Below are 18,299 nucleotides of genomic sequence, written 5' to 3' on the forward strand. Positions count from 1 at the left end.
CTACAACTAATGAGTGCTTTATAAGTAAACCACGGCATTTAATGATTTGTGAATGTTGCATGGTCACTGGACAGATCATTGGTGAGAACGAAGGGCCACTGAGCCATCAGTTATAATAATAGTAATGCATTATATGCATTAATATATTTTTAGGGTATGACATCCTCAAGAACTCATTAAGTCTAAATCCTTTGACACCTTAATCTCTTGGATCTTTTTGTAGATTTTTCTAGGTGTGAAAATTCAGACAAATTGTGGGCAAACATTGCAAAAGATATTTAGTTATTGTTAAATAACAATGTCAGAGTAGCAAGTGGTCTTCATGCCTGAACTAAATAGGTTTAGTTGTACCTTTAAGAAGAATGAATGGAAGCGAGAGGAGTACTCTATTTAGGAGAGTGTCAAAATAAAGAGGCTTAAAGCTCTGCTTTGGCTTGAATTAAGTGATATATGGTCATGCACTGAATCATAGTTTTAGTTTTGGTGGGGGTTTTTTTGTTGTTTTGGTTTTGTGGGTTTTTTTGTTTGTTTTCTTGTTTTGTTTTGTTTTTGTTTTTTTTTTTAATTAAAAAAGCATAATGTAGAGGAGAGAGATTGAGAGAGTTTTGGTACTTTGGGGTGCTGTTTCCCATTTTGTTGATAGGTGGGAGGTTTTTTGTTTCATCTGCAAGGTTAGTTTTCTGGGTCCTGTGTTTCTGCTGCCTTCATGTTGGGTTAAGAGCAGACCATGACAGCAACTGTGTAAGCTGAGAATAAGTCCAAAAACTTGTTTGTTGAAGTTCAATCTATGTCAAGAAACGTGGTAAGAAGGAACCAGAAGCACAAAACTTGAGTGGTACTAGTTCAAGCAGAGCAGCACTAGAATCAATAAAGAATTAATATACAATGAATTGCAGCTCAAATACAACTGGAACTTTATATGACTTGTCAAGTAGTTCAGAATCAAGAACTTTTAGATGAGCAACACAGATCACTGATGTTTGAGGTAGCAAGTCAAATGACACAAGTATTGCAAGAGCTGGCCTAACAGGAGAGGTGAATATGATTTAAACTTCCATTAATTTTCACACCATTTTATCTTGTCAAAGAAAGGTGTTGAAATACCTGTTTCTTTGTGGTTCTGTAATTGATGGACAAAAGTATTTTCTGAAAATGGCACACACTGTTTTCCATCTCTTGTGCAGGAAGAGAGATAAGTAATTCCATAAATATTCTTGTTAGTAACTGGCAGATATACTCTCCTGTATCCATGAAGGATGTTGCTTTATAACTCAAGTGCCTCTCCCATGAGCAGTGGGGAATGAGTTTTATGCCATCCTGCTCAATGAGAGTGATGCAAAAGCTGTGCCAAAATGAGAGGACTTTCAACATAGTTCATACCTGATATCTGACATCCTTTAAAGCATCAGTTCATGAAAATATTGTAAAACTTTTAGCAGTAAATTTACAAAACTATTTCATAACTTTTTCCCTTAAGACCTCTGTAAGATTCCAGCTGACCACAGATCAGAAATTTCTTTGTCCAAAAAGTGCAAATTTTCAGTTACTGAAGTAGAACAATTGCAGAGAAAATTTAGATATTTTAGACAAATCTTGTTTTTCTGTGGGAAGGTGTGCAGGTAGGTAGACATTTGTTTAATTTAGCAAAACTGATAAGCATATAATTAAAATGAAAATTGCTTGAGCACTGATTCCAGTTGTAATCTTTACCTTAGGAAATATGTATTCACACCATGTATATTTAAAAAGAGGTGTTCAGTTCTAAAATTACTACATACATTACATACCAATGTTAATGAAGTGAAAAATATATTAACACTCATTCTTACAGGTTTTTTCATCCTTCTAAAATTATTCTTTTTTTATCTGGAGGTTTTGTTTAGTGATTAGCACAAGTACATGATATTTTTCACATTATGAAACCAGTTTTGCAAACCCTCAGTGAAGTTTCAGTTGTTGTAAGACCAACTTTGTCATGTCATTAGGGTCTTACATTTTGTTCCTTTAGTCAGAGTTGTCATATGACTCCAAAGTTATACAAAAGTTGACACATTTAACATTAGTGCAGCTTAGTGTAGAAGATGTCATCAAGTTTTTACTGCAAGAATAGATTTGGTGGGAGAGAACTGCTGTGAACTATTTAAAGATTAAATGAGGACATCTATTTGCCACTCAACACAGGAGATGGCTGCATATTATTCATTGAATATTTTACAGCTATAATCTTTCAGGCTCACTGTATGCAGTATTATTTTTCATTGTTTAATCACTCTAAACATTATATTGTATTGTATCTAAACATTAGTATTTCATGGCCTGTTTCTTTCTTTTAGGGTGAATATATTAAAAATTTCCTTTAAAAGGAAAAAGTTTTTTATACAGCAACGGCAAAAACAAGTAAGTAGTCCTCTAATTTTGTTTTGCTCAAGTGCCCATATTCAATATTTTATATTGAATGTAACCTACCAGCTGCTCATCAAAAGACTCTGTTGGGGTAATTTGCCTTTGAAACTCTGTTTTGTTTACTTGTTCTTGCTATTCTGGTCTGCTTATTCCCTCTCCTTTTCACTTTTTTCCAACACTGAATCCCTCCACTTTCAGTCTGTTGGACTGTATCTTTCCCAAAGAGGTTTCTTCTTCCTTGGAGACTTCGGGTAAATGCAGATCTCCATCCTTTCTCCAATATTTATTAACGTAGCATATTTCCCTTTTCTCATCAGCATCTGCTGCTCTTTCCTTTGTTGCACTCCCTGCCCTGCAGAGTTCCTTAATGCTGTGACTCTACTAAACAACTGCTTATCCCATCTAGGGGGACTTTGTGGGGTCCCTTCAGCCTATGGGGTTCAGAGCTCAGGAAGGAAGCGAGGTTCCTGGAGGAAAGGAGAGCTTTGTAGCTGAAAAACATGAGGCTGAAAAGGGGAATAGCACACCTCCTGCTGTGTGTAACATGGACAGCTCTAGGAGTTGACAAATTATGTGAAGATAGTTGATAAAACTAATGTAATGCTTCTGTTGGTTGCTTTGAGCTCTTTGTAGAACAGTTGAAATATTAGTCTATTTAATGGGGGAGGAAATCTTGATTACTGATTATTAATGAGCTGCCACAATATGAAAAAAATAAGATATCTTTCTACAAAGAGCACAGATTATCTAGTATGACAGAAAAAAAACCTACTCAAACTAGTGATCAGCAGATGTATAAATATTTTAATTCAGTTGAGGACAAAACTTGACAACATTGTAAAAGGTAAGTTTTAACTTGTACCTAAACTTCATGAAGGCTCTTTTTGGTGGTACACAAGCTTTTAAATTTATAGGAACTGTGTTACAAGACCACCTCTTGACCCACATAGATTAGAAGGTCTGCTGAACAAAGATTTCTGGGGAGGCTTTTTCTTTACCCAAAAGGAAAATGTTTTTTCCTTTTTTCTTTTCTGTATGTATTTGGTTTTTTCACAGTTTGGTGGGTTCTTTGAAATTTGAGATTGTGCAAGTATGCACATGTTACTTTTCAGAATTCATGTTTAAACAAAGTTAGTATCCAGAGATAGTGTTACTGCACTAATGCTTGCACAGACACATAGCAGGCACAGGGTATGTCCTTACACACTGTAGGGTGATCTTAAGGTGTATTTACTAGCTGGAAATTTCTAAATATATTGTTTATATGCAGATATGTCGCAGGCTGTTCATGTATATTTCACTGCATCAAGAAATGAGTGACTGATAAACCATTCTACACACTTGTGAGTGTAAACACTTGCAAGTAGTAACTTCTCTCCTGGGTTTGAGGATTGAAAATTCACTAATAAGTAGTCATTTTGAAATCTAAATATTTTCAAAATTTACAGTAGTAAAAGTAAAAGTACAGGCTCACAGCAGTTTCCAAATGCGTCTGTGAGAACAAATGTAGTAACAGAACCCTGTGAGAATGATTAGTAAAACAGGGCTTGGAACTCGATGATTTTAAGTCCTTTCCAACCCAAACCATTCTATGATTCTCTGTACAGTGGTTTTGGAATATGGAAGAATAAAGTGTTAATATAGAACAATCTGTGGACTTACTGTAAAATATGTGTGTTCATTACATAAAGACTTGACTGCTGTCAAAAGTAGAATTTTTGTCTCTGGAGACCTGTGTCACTTTTGAAGAGAGCAGCAATCTTAATTTGTTCAATTAAACATTTGAAAGATGATGACAGTTCAAGACTCTTGATTCTTTTAGCTTACCTTCTCTTAAGTGATCATAGTTCTTTGTTTCATAACCTAGGGGATGACAGTGATGCACACAGTGTCACGCTTAAAGAGTTACAGAACTGTTGGGAAAGTAAGGCCAGCTGCATGACCTTTTTACTCCTTCTCAGCACATATGAAAAAGCAGACCAGGTGTGCCACTAACTCTGTGGATATATCTATCCTTGTCAGCCCCCTTGGCTTGAAATTTAGGGCATCAAGTGTGCAGTACTCCAGGGATATTGCTTGGAAAACTTGCTGGCGCTGTGCAGTGGGAGAGAGGGGAGTGGAGTCCTAGGGGTTTCACCAGAACAGTGGGATGCTTGAGGGGTGTGTGAGGACAGATGACTGCATTGATGTCAGTCTTTGACTTAATCAGTTTTTTGCTTGGAAAGACAGAAGCAAATAGGTAAATGAATCTGAAAGTGAAGAAGATGAAAGAATGTGGGGGAAACAGAGCAGATACTGTGTTGAATCAAATCGCTGATAACGGCACGGAGCAACCAAGAGGCGTTCCACGGATTTTTTATTTCATTATCAGTCTCAATGAAGATAGACATATAAAACTCACACTGTAACAACAGAAGCCAAAGTTCTCTTTGTTACAAGGCTTTTAAAAGTTTTTTAGCCAATAAGGTAATGATAAAAGCATAGAAGTGTCTACTTAAGCTAATCACTAAACACTGCCCATGCATCTTACAGCATACAATAGTTGCTTGTACTATATTTTTTGCAGCTCAGAAACTTTCTCTGCTCCAGATATTTCAAGGCCTAAAATTTGACTAAAGATGATGAGTTATGACTTCTTTTATATTTTGTATGTCATATGTAGATTCTTTACAAATATCTACAGGAAGTTTTCAAAGGCAATGAATTTGTAGTCCCCTGGGATGTGCCGTGTTTCGTTGATTTATTCTTATTTCATTTACTCCATTTTTCTTTCCTTACCTGCCTCTTCTGAAAAATCAACTTACCTTACCTCCCTCTTTTCCTGCTACTCACCTTCTCTTTTACCCACCCACTGCTTTGGTCTGTTGATCAGCTACTTGATTAAGAGTATGCAGTATTTCTGTTTCTACTGAAGAGCCAAAAAAGGACTGGGGAGCCAGACTGATGAACCAGTGAATGTCTGGTGCTATAGAAGCTCATGACATGTAGGCTTAATAAAGGGTGCAGGATTTAAGGTAGGAACAGAAACTCTGCTGTTAGGAACAGAAATGAAATTTTATTTTCAATGTGCCTATCTAATGCTTAAAATCAACTTCATTTGCTGCCTACTAAAATATATCTTTATTTTCTATGCTGTAGATATTTTCATATTTTCTGTTACGGAGTAGGCATACAACTGATGCAGAAGTTCTTCCATAAGTTGAACTAGCCAGAGACTTCAGCTATGGAATCGTTCCCTTTACCTTAATGGCCTCAAATTTCTCTAATCCTTATTTCTTGATAATCATGAAAATTCTATTCTTCAATTAAAATCTCTTGATAATCATTAAAATGCTATTCTTTTAGAACTTGAGAAGTATGATGGACATTAGATCCCTGGATCCCACTAGGACTCTGCTCACCTTTAAAAACTACACGGATTTAACAGCATGACTTGCAAGTCTGGCCTGTTAGTGAGGCAGATTGTTATTAACAAAAGGTTATGTTAGTCTAAAAATTGAATAATTTTTTATGAAACTTTTCAAAATATTTTTCCTAGCTTATATCCTTGTTAAAACTTCAGCCTTCTTAAAGACTGCTAAGAAAGTTCTGTGACAACAGGAAAGCACACTTGTAACGAGCAAAATTCATTACTCTTTTCAAACCTAAGTTTAAAAACCAGAATATTAGATGTACTTAATTCTTTCTCTTTGTATTATAGCTTTTCAATGTAATTGAGATGCTTGGGTAAAATAATTTTTGTGGCAATTGAAAGGCCAGCACTTTAGGCCAACAAAAATATCTCTTTATTTCTTTTTATTTGTCTGCTAGAGAAGTAAAATGCTTCAAGTGGTGTTCAGCTGTGTCAGAAGTGGCATTTGCCATTAAATCGTTGTGATGTATGCTTTATATATTTCAAGAAATTCTGAGTTTAAATTTCACTACTCTATTTTACATAACTACTTAGAAGCAACTGTGGTGAATGGACAAAGATGAATTTGTTCCAGTACGCAAGAGACTCAAATAAAAAACCCACATCTTGAAAAGAAAATACTTTTTAAGTGCTTTAAATAGGGAAAACATTCCTGAAAGATTGTAATCAGTTAAATGTTTTTCAGTGCTTATGTAAAATCAAGAGGCAATTTTTTTTCTCTTAAAAGTCTCACTGTTTTTCTTAAAAGTGTGTCTGAAGTCATAGATTCTCTGGACTAGACATGAAGTGGTTTGCAAAATGCAGGATTGGTCTCAGATATGTGGCATTTGTAAAAGGCTGCCTAGAAGTAAGAACAGAAGAAAAACAGACTGACTATTCCAGCCAAAATGGTTTGTAGTTACTTCCTAACAAGATTGTTGCTGTGAACAAGCAAAAGGTTGCCTGTCTAATTATATGTTCAGATGTCAAAATCAGTCATAATTTAGAGGAGCTGAAAAAGTTGAGTGATGAAATCTTGCGTTTTTTCACTCAAGTATTGGGCTGTGCTGGCAATTGACTCAGGTCTCACGTTACCTTTATTTCTACTCTTTGCTTTGCTCTCATTCCACTCTCTTTGTATTGATAACTAGATTAACTAACTAAAGCTTTCTCTTGTATCAAACTCTTGGGATAAACATTGGTGGCACAGTTGTGTTGCACTTGTGTTTCACTGGCACTTTGGCACTGAAGTTACTTGTAAGGGTTTGTGCCAAGACACCGAAGTTTTATACTCTGCTGCCTTCTGATCCTCCTCATTTTGGCCTTGTTATCATCCAAGCAGGAGTGGATTTCAACAGCAGTAACAGCAGCTCCAGTCCCATCGTAACTACTTTCTTTCCCCCAAGAAAGATCACTCTTAACATCTTCAGTTTCTTCTGAAAGACTATCAAGAATATGCTTTTTGAGTACTATGGCACTTGAATTATTAGTGAATATTAGTGAATTGAAGCCTTACATGAAGACATTGAATTCAAAGAATGAGGGTTTTTTTTTCTTTTGACATTGCAGCCTTAATGGAAAGTTTTAAAGAATTTTGTTTGTTTTAGGAGGTCAAAATCTGACTGGAAACTTGAAAATATATTTATTGGCATAATATGATACTTGTACATACAAAATCTTTACTGCTCTGGACTTAAATACTTCATTAACATATCATTAACTTGTAAAGTGCACATTTTGCAGTTTAGAATTTCATGTAGTCATAGAGGTATTTTGACCATCTCCATCTACTGTATGCTGATTTATTTTGTTTGTTTGTTTGCCTCAATGTATTTTTTCATGTTTAAGCTTAAAATAATTTTATTGTTTTTTTATGATCTTGTTTACTGTTTCATCTACTTGTATATGTTGAAACATGGTATTCCCTGCTGTTACAGAATGAATCCAGAGAGCATATTGTTGCCTTCAACATGTTAAATTACAGAGCATGCAAAAATCTTTGGAAATCTTGTGTAGAGCATCACACATTTTTTCAGGCAAAGAAGTCACTACCTCATGAAAAAAAGATATTATCACATTATTGGACTCTGGGTTCTAGAAATCCAACAAAGTAAGTATTGTGTGAAAGCATGTTTTGCTCTATGGGAATGGGAGGATTTGTGTCAGTGGTAGCTCATGTCAGAGTGGCAGAGTTCAGTCCTGTCCATAGCTTTGTTCTAGTCTATATATGGACCATTTGACAAGTTATATGGTTGTGGTTTCACATTCAGCAATGTGATCTGACAGTAGAACTTTTCTTGTAATTGCCTCAAGTGGTGTTTGGATATATGTTTTACTGCTATTTCTTTCAACTTGCTGCTTCAGTCTGAAGTATAAAAACACTGGAAAGGAAAAATGTCGTGTAGCTAATGATCCGGTAAGAAAATTTTCAGAACAGATTTGTTTTGAAGTGTTTAGCCATTAGTGTCATGTACACATTCTGTTTAATATGTTAGGGCAATTTCTGGAGTGCATCATGCCAACCACTTATTACTGACACAAAGATGAAAAACTTTTTCCCATTCAGGTATTCAAGGTACTCCTGTTGTGACACTTCTAGTCCTTTATTTGCCTCATTGGATTCTTCTAATTACGGAGCTGGTAGTTTCCTCATGTTATCTAAGATCTAGTTATCCAGAAGTAATTCTTTAGAGCCTGTAAATTTCCTATATGAAGCTGGGATTATTCCTCCCCATATGCAGTAACTGGGCCCTATCTGCATTAAAGTTAATCTGCCAGTTTGTTGTACAGTCAGTTGCCATTGTAAGGTCCTTCTCCATTTCTTTGCAGTTGGCCTTTATGATGGCCGTCCTGTGTGATTTTTGAAGCGGGAGGTTTTACTCAAGTAGTTCTACTCTTCCATCTTAGGGGCTTTTAGACTTTTTTGATAAGTATCAGTCACAGTGGTTTCTTCCATCACGTTGCTTTGTTCTGTTGTTACATTTATCAGCAATTCACAAAGGTGTCATGTCCTGGGTCTTCATTTCTCTCCCATCCGATCCCTATCCACCTACACCACCCCCCAAAAACATTCTGTAATGAAGCATATAAAAATATTTCATGTTAATAGTGAATGAAAAAGAAAGTATTGGGTCATTATCATCTCTGGATGTCAGATTCTATGGGGTTCTTTGATCCTTTGATAATCTGTAGACTCTCCAGAAACCTGCTTGTTCTCATGATTTTTGGAGAAGTATTTTATTGTTTTCTTTTTGTTCGTAGGTAGTGTGTTTTTGTGAGTTTTTTGTAGTGTGTTCCCTTAAGAGTTTAACTTTACACTGAATTTGTCAGACTGATTTTCTGTCTTCTATTTGGATAAATGTTGACTTCTGAATGATACCAACATGTTTCAAATAGCTTCTCAGACTTTGGTGGCTCTCTGGCTTTTCACACTCTGATGTCTCTTTTGATACTGTAGAAATTAATGCCAAGTGCACTAGTATTGCTTTAAATGAAGCAATTAATCCATGAGGGCTGTCCAACAGTAGGAATTCTGCTAAAATGTTGTTTTCTACTGGATTGTAATTCCATGTTTTCACTTGGTACTAGATCATAGCTGGATGATCTCATTTCAAGATCATGGAAAAAAAATAGTTGTACAAACAGTATTCTAATTTTCTAACATTTTACAAATCCCTATTTTTAGAATTAACTCCTTTATATAGTGTTAGAACCTTGTTTTTCCTGTAGTGGAGATGTTGAGGAGGTGACTCTCAGAGTTTGTTGGATTGTTGGAGTCCTTTATTTCTTTCAAATTTGCAAAGATATTCAAAACCTTGATCCTCGTACAGACAGATTTATAGACACAGGCATTGCACAGCCTTTGTAATGTTAAGAAAGAAAACAGTATGAGTTCCAAAGGGATTCATAAGTTTATGAGCATTCATAAACTTATGAATGCTCATAAAACTCATAAGTTTAGTAGCACTCCATTTTTTTACCAAACATTCTATTTTTTACAAATCTGCAGTTACAGTTTCTTAATAGTCTGTAGCATTCAGAACAGTTCTCATTGTTGATCTGAATTACTAAGAAAAAATTCTTTTCAAGTAATTTCAATGCTCTGAGGCATTTTATCTGCTGAATTGCTTACTTAGACTTTTAAGGAATCTCTAGGTAGAGAATCAGTTATAGAGATAGCTTCCATGAGCTTAATGATAACCTCTTTGGCCTTATTTATACCAGCAGTAGTGTGAATTTTAGGATCTACATAAGGAAGAAGTAACTCAGCAACCATTGCTATGAAAGACTGCTTAATACAAAAGATACAACAGTAACTTTGAAAAGCTTTGAGTAGTTCTTATGAACTCAGCAAATTATTTTTTAAAAGATTTAAGAATAATTGTGGAAAAAGTAAGTTCTGAGATCATATTTCACATATTGAAAATTTTTACTTTCCAACTTGTTAATGATTGTGGAATGTTGTAAGATTTTCCATAGTCCTTTTCAAGGATGGCTCTGAACTCATGTGGAAGCTACAAAACCAAAGAAGAGATTCTGCATTCTCCCTTATAAAAGGGAACAAATTTTTGCATTGTATAAATCAAACAAACACGAACAGACAAACCAAACCACAAAACCAAATGTGTTCACAAAAACTCCACCGACCACATTGTGCAGTCCTGGAGGTTTTATGATTGACTTGCATTTAATAAATCTTTTCATGCTTCCATCAGCTTTGAAGGGTGCCACATTCAGGTTTTACTACCTTAAGTATCAAAGGTTTTCCTATGGAATTTTTGGCTTTCTTGTTCTATGTTCTTCTATACTTATGTGAGGCAGATAATCTAGCATTTATTACATCAGTTTAAATAGCTGCAGTACTTGAGTGCAATTTCTTATTTGCACATACCTGTGCCCTTCTTGATTCGCTTAGCTTAAGGTACTAGAGGCATTCCATTTAAATTAGGCTGTTGAGTTGAATAAATCACCTGTAAGCCTTGTTCAAGGAGCAAACTGAATCACATCTTCCAGATTCTGAGACGTGTATTCTGGACTGAATGCTAAATAACCTCTCCTGGAGATATTCTCATTCCTTGTTGAAAAGCTAAAAATGCATCTGTATTTTTCACCAAGGATAGCCTACATAATAGATGGGAGAAAGGAAGCATTTCAAGATAGTACAGCCTATTCCAGAAAGCTTTGTCAGTCTCCCAGAATGTCTGCTGAGAAATGTGCTGATATTTGGCATCTGAAGGGCAGCTACTTCAAGTTCAGGAGATTATTTATCTTCTGAGCCTTAACTGAAATACCTAGAGACATATCCTGTAAGTGATTTTGTGGTCAGGATTAGGGTTTTGATTAGAGTTAAGGTTTTGGGTTCTGGCTTCTATCACATGAGTTATGTTGCACTTCAAGTTGTCTGTGTTGGAAAATGCATCAACAGCCACTTGTATAAAAGAAAAGCTGATTAATGTGGAGTTCTCCACAATGCATTTTTTTCATACTGCATCCCCTTTTTCCAGTCTTTTCCTCTGCTCCAACTATGTAATGCTTCTTTGAAAGAACTCTCTTTCTGAAGAAGATGACTAGCTGATACCTTTTCATTGTATTCAAAAGTCTTAGAACAAAAAAATGGGTAGTATAGCCAAAAGCTTCTCCTGAGTTGATGGACTTTGTGTACTAAGCATGAAAACAGATATGGGTAGCTGATTTTTGGATGTAGATGCTTAATACTAAGTTTTTCCTCCGTTTTTATACTGGGAGAAGCTTTTAAAGTACATTTAGAAGTTGAAGGAATTGATTTCCTTTAAAATCATGAACAAGATATATGAAATACTTTAGTATATATGAAAAAAATTTATGGGTTGCTTTTTCTTTTACTTATATAAGCAAAAATTAGTACAATGCAAAGCATGCTTAAGGTTTGATTTTAGCATAATACCTACAGCTTTAGTAACATTTTTTTTTTAATGCTATGTAAAATTGAGAGTTTTCAGCTCTGTAGTAAGCTCTGTAAGTACTCATCCTTACATAGCATGATATCCCAGCTGCCCGTTATGTACAACTCAGGGCTTAATGAGCCAAAGGTGTTTTCTCTGTAACTAATAAATTGTTTCTTCCGTAAGAAATCCTAGGCTTATGAACTCAAGGATGAGCAGCTTATCTCTCAGCTTGACTTGTGGAATGCTGTATAAAATGATGCATAAGAGTTAGTTTATCTCAATTTCAGTCTACTTAAAGATTTTTTTTATGCTGTGTATTTTCACTATTGAGATACATTTATTGCTTTCCTGGCTCTGGTTTTTATCCTGGTGCAGCCCTTTTCTTGTCAGACTCTTGTCACAAGAAGCAGTCCAGACCTAGAGATCCTATTTTCATGTCACATCTTTTTAAAATTATTTATCTCTATAAGGAATACATCACTCAAAAGTGGCCTCCTTCCACAATAGAGTGTTGTCTGGTGTAGCTCTTAAGTGATGAGGTAGCAGGTACATGGGTAAAGTTGTCCTGTGCTCAGTGAAGCTCTTGTTGAATTGTTACCCCTTTGTGAATATTAACAGAGAAGGTTCAAAACATATTACCTGTATTTGAAGTGTGTTTTTTTAGGCACTCAGTTCAGTGCCAGTAGGACATACTGAATTTCCTGTTTCCTTCTCTCTCTCCTTAAACACAATTGGCTTAAAAATAGTTCTCAGAAAAAGTTATTTTTACCCAGGCTTGTGGTTAACAGTGTAGCAGGGATTTTTTATTGTTGCAAATGAGGGACAGCAAATGTCTCTGTGAGAATGTAAATGCATAAGTAAGGAGAGGTAAGCACAGGAGACGGTTTAAATTATGAAGTTGACTTTCATAAGCGTATTTTCTTTCATTTAAATTTTCTATGCAAAATAACTCACGTATAGTTGTTTTATATCTTTTCAGGTCTGTAAATAACCAGTACTGCAGAAAAGTGATAGGTGGGATGGTTTGGAACCCATCTATGAGACGATCCTTATCGGTTGAGCACCTAGAGACCAAAAGCCTTCCTTCTCGATCACCTCCTGTTACCCCCAATTGGTAAATCCATTTTCAGCCTTTTCCACACCTTCTAGCCTCCTACCGTTTCTAATTGTATGTACTCTAGCAGAATAATTATGTAGTGTGTACATATATATTTAAACAGCTTTATTCTGAGAATATATATGACAACAGAAGGGTGGGTGTCACTTACCTCAACTTTAGCAAGGCTTTCATGCTCTCTGCCAGAATCATATACCCAAGTTAAGTCATTATGTTTTTAGATAGGTGGACAACAGGGTGGTTTAAAAAATATGTTAAAATGGTTGGATGACTGGACTAAGAGGGGAGTTGTTAAAAGGGTCACACTCTACCTAAACAATAAAAAGTAGATGACTTCAAGGGTCTCTCTTGGGACCTGTTCTGCTTAACATCTTTATGACCTGGAGGAGGCAATGGTATGCTTGATTATCAAGTTTGCAGATGGCACCAAACTGGGGGTGAGTCAGTAAGCCCGAGGGCAGGGCTGCTCTCTCTCCAAAGTGATCTCGATAATCTGGAGAAATGGGCCAATAGGAAATGTGTGAAATTCAACAGAGACAAATGTAGTGTCCTGTGAAGTACAAATCCAGTGTAACAGTATTGTCTGCAGTCCAGCTTTCTGGAAAACAGCCTGGTAGTCTTTATAGGCAGAAGTGGTACATGAGCCATCTGATATGCCCTGACAGCAAAGAAGTCCAACCTGGCAGAATTAACAGAGTGATAGTGGTAGTGATAGTAGGTCAGTGGAAGTGGCAGCCCCCTTTGGCTCAGCATTCTGTAGATTTTATTAGAATGCTTGCAGCCCTTTTGTCTGCAAATACAAGACAGACACTTACAAACTAGAGCAAGCTCAGCCAAGACCACCAGCTCCAAGGAAGTCAGAAGGCTGGAGCACCCACCCTGTTAGAAGAGGCTGACATGGTGGCACATATTCAGCCTGGAGAAGCAGGGGTTTCCCAGATGCCTAATAAGAGCCCAGAATTACTTAGGAGGAGGCCAGCTACAGGATGAGGCCGGGTTTTTCACTATTGTGTAGTGGGAGGATGAGGCAACAAGTATGTGTTGAAACAAAAGAGGTTTTGTCAGGATATAATGGAAAAACTGCTTCACCACATGGACAGTCATTGTCTGGGGAAGTTGTGTGGTCTCCATCCTTCAGAGTTTTTGAGATATGAGCAGATAAAGCCTTAAGCAGCCTACTCTGGCCTTAGTTGACCCTGCTTTCAGCAGAAAATTGGACTAGATGACCACCATGAGTCCCTTCCAACTGGAATTATCCTATGATTAAATCTTTAATAATGTAAGCTGCATTTTGCATGGGGGGGGGAAACACCAAATCAGTCCAATGTACTGAACCTAACAGTGTATGATTGCCTAGTATACCATACAGAATGCTTAAAAAGTGATTGTTTGAGGTGAGACTTATAGACCTGTTATGAAGATTCAGATCATAACTGCAATAGGATAGAAATTTTTCTTTTATAAAGTTTCATGAAATATTCTAATCTTCCTGCTTGTGTTTGTGTTCTGTATTTTCAAGGCGGAGTCCTAGACTACGCCACGAAATCCGCAAACCACGACACTCATCTGTAGATAACCTTGCGAACGAGATTAGTTATATTACTGAGACAGAGGATGTTTTTTACACGTATAAGGGCTCTCCAACATCAAAGGACAGTGATTCAGAGTTCTCTCAGAACTGTAGTCCACAGAGGAGGTAAGGACTTCTGCAAACAATCCATTGCCTATTTTGATTTTTTTAAAAGCACCAAACAAAAAACCCAAAGAGCTGATATTGTGATAATCTGAAGTTATTCACTAAGAAATGAGTGTAGCCACACATATAATGCAATATATGAGCAAACAAATAATCAGAGTGCACAAAGACAGGTGCTTCAACTCCTGACAGCAAACCTAGCAGTTGTTAAATCACTGCAGAGGAAGACAAAGTTGGTCCTCAAGGAATACAGCCAAAAAGCAGACACTGCCTTTAGACAAACCATCGACAGTTCCTCTGAAGAAGAAAAAGATGGACGACCATCCACACTATGATGTTCTTGTGTATATTCAAATGCAATACCTCTTTCAACTGACAAGGCCAAGCTGATGATGTGGAATGTGAGTGAACTCTTAAAAGAGTTCACTAAGTCTTTCTCCACACAAAAGAGTTTTTGACAGGTAGGAAAGGATTGCAAAAACTACTAGGAAACAGTATATTACAGATTTGAACAGATATGTCTTAGTAGTTTTTCTGATTTTACTACCAGCTCAACTATTGTGTGTTGTTTAGGGATGAAGGCTTGGTTTGCTCTTGTCATTTTGTATCATGGCATTTGCAGTATAGCAATTGGTCAAAATAAAGCTTATACAAGCAAAACTGTTTGAACTCATTGTAACATAACAATATCAGCTTCAGAAATAATGTACAAAATCATTAATTGTTCACTCTGAAAAAGAAAACAGGTACTTTAAAACTTGGAGCTGGGGAGAATGCTATGTGTTAAAATGCATGTTCCTTTGTAGCATTGCAAAAAAAAAAAAGGGTTTTAGTGATACCTAGTGACTTTAAGGCAAGGTGTATTTTGAGAAGCAAAGTCTTAATGGAAGCTGATAGGACTTACCTGCCTCTGTGACTGTGTGCAGGTACTAAATATAGCTTTAAATTCTGATTGAAACTATTTTCTTTGAATTCTATGATAATATTATTACAACATTAGAGCAGAGAATTTTCAGTAAAAGAAAGGAAAATTGACATGTTGTATGCCTATTTGGATTTTGTCACTCTTTTGAGTATATTAAGTATTTTGAGTTTGCCACTTAATTTTTCTATGTTTCTGACTGGAAGACAGCTGAACCTTAATACTATTTATTAGTACTAATGACAGTAGTAGCCATGATAATACATAAAAGTTAGGCCTTTGGATGTTGTGAATAGTCATAGATAGGAAACCCTGTCTTTACTGTGCTTTGAAGTTTGCAATTATACACTTTTAGAAGTGTTTTCTGAGTAAAAATACTGAGAGGCAGGCATAGGAAGAGATGATGAGGGTAGAAGCTGTAGACAGAAAATTATGTTATCATGCTGTGTTTTATGTCCGGCAAATTGTGTCCTGCCAGCAAGTATGTTGTGGAACTTCTTTTATTTTCCTTTTTCTTTTCTTCCCCTGTAGATATTTTTCTTTCCTTCCCGTTTCAGTTATTCTGTACCTACTGAGAATGGAGTGGAAAAGCCTGCCTTTATGCCTTTTCTCACACAATGAAAAAAAGGATGTTCTAAATTTGAAAATAGCACATTCATTTATTTTCTGAGCCCCAATGACTGTGCTGAATCTGAGTCATATCACTCACTGTGGAGATTTTTACTGTTACTGCCTCATATAAACCATTGCTTTTCTTCCTATATCTTTTTCCAAATGCATTATATTTTTTGGGCTATGTTTATTATATCTCATACTCTGCAGGTAAGTGAAAAAATACCTGCATAAATCTGATAAGTAAATTCAAGTTGTGTGATTTGGGAGAAGAATGGAGTAAATGATCCTTTGTTGTATTGATTGCTAGACTTCTGTGAAGTAAAACAGTCATTAATAATTTCCTTTTTAACTATTGAGGTAAAATACAAATCAGCTATTATAAAAAAAAATTCTTCTCTATACTGAAGTTTGTTAGTCCGCATTCCAGTTTTTTTTCCTTTTGCAATCTTACAGTAGTTATTACTTGCTTCACTTCCCTTATTCAAAGATGCAAGATTCAGTATGTATGTGTAGTAAAATCTTTCTTTCCATGAATGCTGTATTGATGGATGCAATCTTACCCTATCAGCTAAATCTGTTTTGCAAGAAAAGCGTTTACCTTGCATATCCTCAGTATTAAATATGGACGCTTCCCCTGGTCTTTTGCCACACATTGGGAATATTTAGACACTAACTATAGAACACCTTCCAGTGTACTGATAAATTTTGTAAAGCCAACTACCCATTTTTGCCATGCTTGTCTTCAGAAGATTTGAACTGACGTAATAGAAACACGCTACGGGAGAAAAACCAGATTTGCAATTCCTGTTTCATTGGAGGAGAGCCAAGAGGGGCTTCCCATAGTCCTGCTAATACACATGGTCTTAGGGGGCCCTTTATTTACAGCCTAGGCCACTGGGACTGATAATAAAGGTGTTAGTTAATGCTAATTATAACTACTAAATAGCTTTGGCATGAAAAATATCCAAAATGGTTTTAGAGAGCTGCTGGCAAACAGCTGTAAATACTGGCATTTAATCACTGAATGGTTATGTCTGTGACCTCAATAATAATAATTCTGCAACAGCTTGATTTCTGTGAAGTAAACAACAATTTCATTTACTATTTCTGAAGCAAGACTCTGCAAGCTGCAGTAAGCGTGGAATGTGGCTCTTATTTTTCCAGCTGCTATCAGCATTTCAGGGCTGGGGGCAGTCTGCCCTCTTTTTCACTTGTTTTGTTAAAACAAATAATTTGTTGTTGAAGGTAGGATAGACCCACCTTCAAACTGACCTGTTGTGATAGAGTGGTTTTATCATAAATAAAACTCATGTACGAGGCTTGTGTCCTACCTAATCCTGCTAAGTCACATTTGGAACCTTGGGTATCAGAAATGTAGAAGCAGCCACTGCTAGCAAAAGTTCATACATCTGTATTTATTGCCCTATACAGCTTTTTTTCCTTCCTGAGAATACTAGGTATATTTATTTTCTTAATAATTGATTTTCTTCCTTGGTGTGTTTACTCACATATAGGAATCAATAAAGTTCTTCTTTCTTTCTGTGAAACAGTACACAATTTAGAAAACAAATTATGTGGAACAGCTCTTAGTATAGAGAGCATAGAACATAGCAGTTGTTAATATTTCTTCTTCAATTTCTTTGAAGATTTAGTACTGTATCAACGTGTCATCATCTAGAACTCTGTTTGATGTTAAAATCCTATAAATGAACATGCTGGAAATGCGAGTCAATCATATTTTGTCATTTCTTGTGTTGTTTCTCTTAAGGACACAATAATTGTTTTGAGAATATGCTTTATGTGAACACTGTGCTTCCTAACTGAAATTTGAGGTGTTTCACACAGGCCATGACTAGAAAAAAGAAAATTGGAAAATAGCACAAGTCGTGCACACAGGTGAATTACAAAAAGCCAAGGCAAGCTAGTGAGCACAATGTTAGGTGTAGCTTCATTGCTCCTGCTACCCAAATTATCTAAGGTACTAAGGTACTTTCACATTCAAGAACCACTTGGGGCTCAGGCATAGTGAAAAGAAGCAATTTTTCTCTCTGTTTAGTGTCTGCAGAAAAGATTGGAGTTGTCTATTGCATCTGTATTATAGACAAAAAATTGCTCTAATCCCAAATTAACATACATTATCTAGAACTTCATTTGCAGGGCATGAATAGGTTTGCCTATTTAAGCCAAATATCTTAAATCATTGCTGCTTACAAAACCTGTCAGAAAAGACA

At 36.1% G+C, this 18,299-nt stretch overlaps 1 protein-coding gene across 5 annotated transcripts in view; it reads left to right on the forward strand.

Moving 5' to 3' along the window:
• Window positions 1–18,299, forward strand: part of PTPN3 (protein tyrosine phosphatase non-receptor type 3) — a 163,160-nt gene that overhangs the window by 103,652 nt on the left and 41,209 nt on the right. For all 5 annotated transcript variants that reach the window (XM_063398876.1, XM_063398866.1, XM_063398886.1 and 2 more), the window contains exons 11-14: window positions 2,334–2,397; window positions 7,732–7,904; window positions 12,698–12,832; window positions 14,355–14,531. In XM_063398876.1, the coding sequence (XP_063254946.1) occupies window positions 2,334–2,397; window positions 7,732–7,904; window positions 12,698–12,832; window positions 14,355–14,531 (549 nt within the window). The remainder of the gene's footprint in view (window positions 1–2,333; window positions 2,398–7,731; window positions 7,905–12,697; window positions 12,833–14,354; window positions 14,532–18,299) is intronic.

Source organism: Prinia subflava, chromosome 1 (assembly GCF_021018805.1).
Source record: "Prinia subflava isolate CZ2003 ecotype Zambia chromosome 1, Cam_Psub_1.2, whole genome shotgun sequence".
Lineage (NCBI taxonomy): Eukaryota > Metazoa > Chordata > Aves > Passeriformes > Cisticolidae > Prinia > Prinia subflava.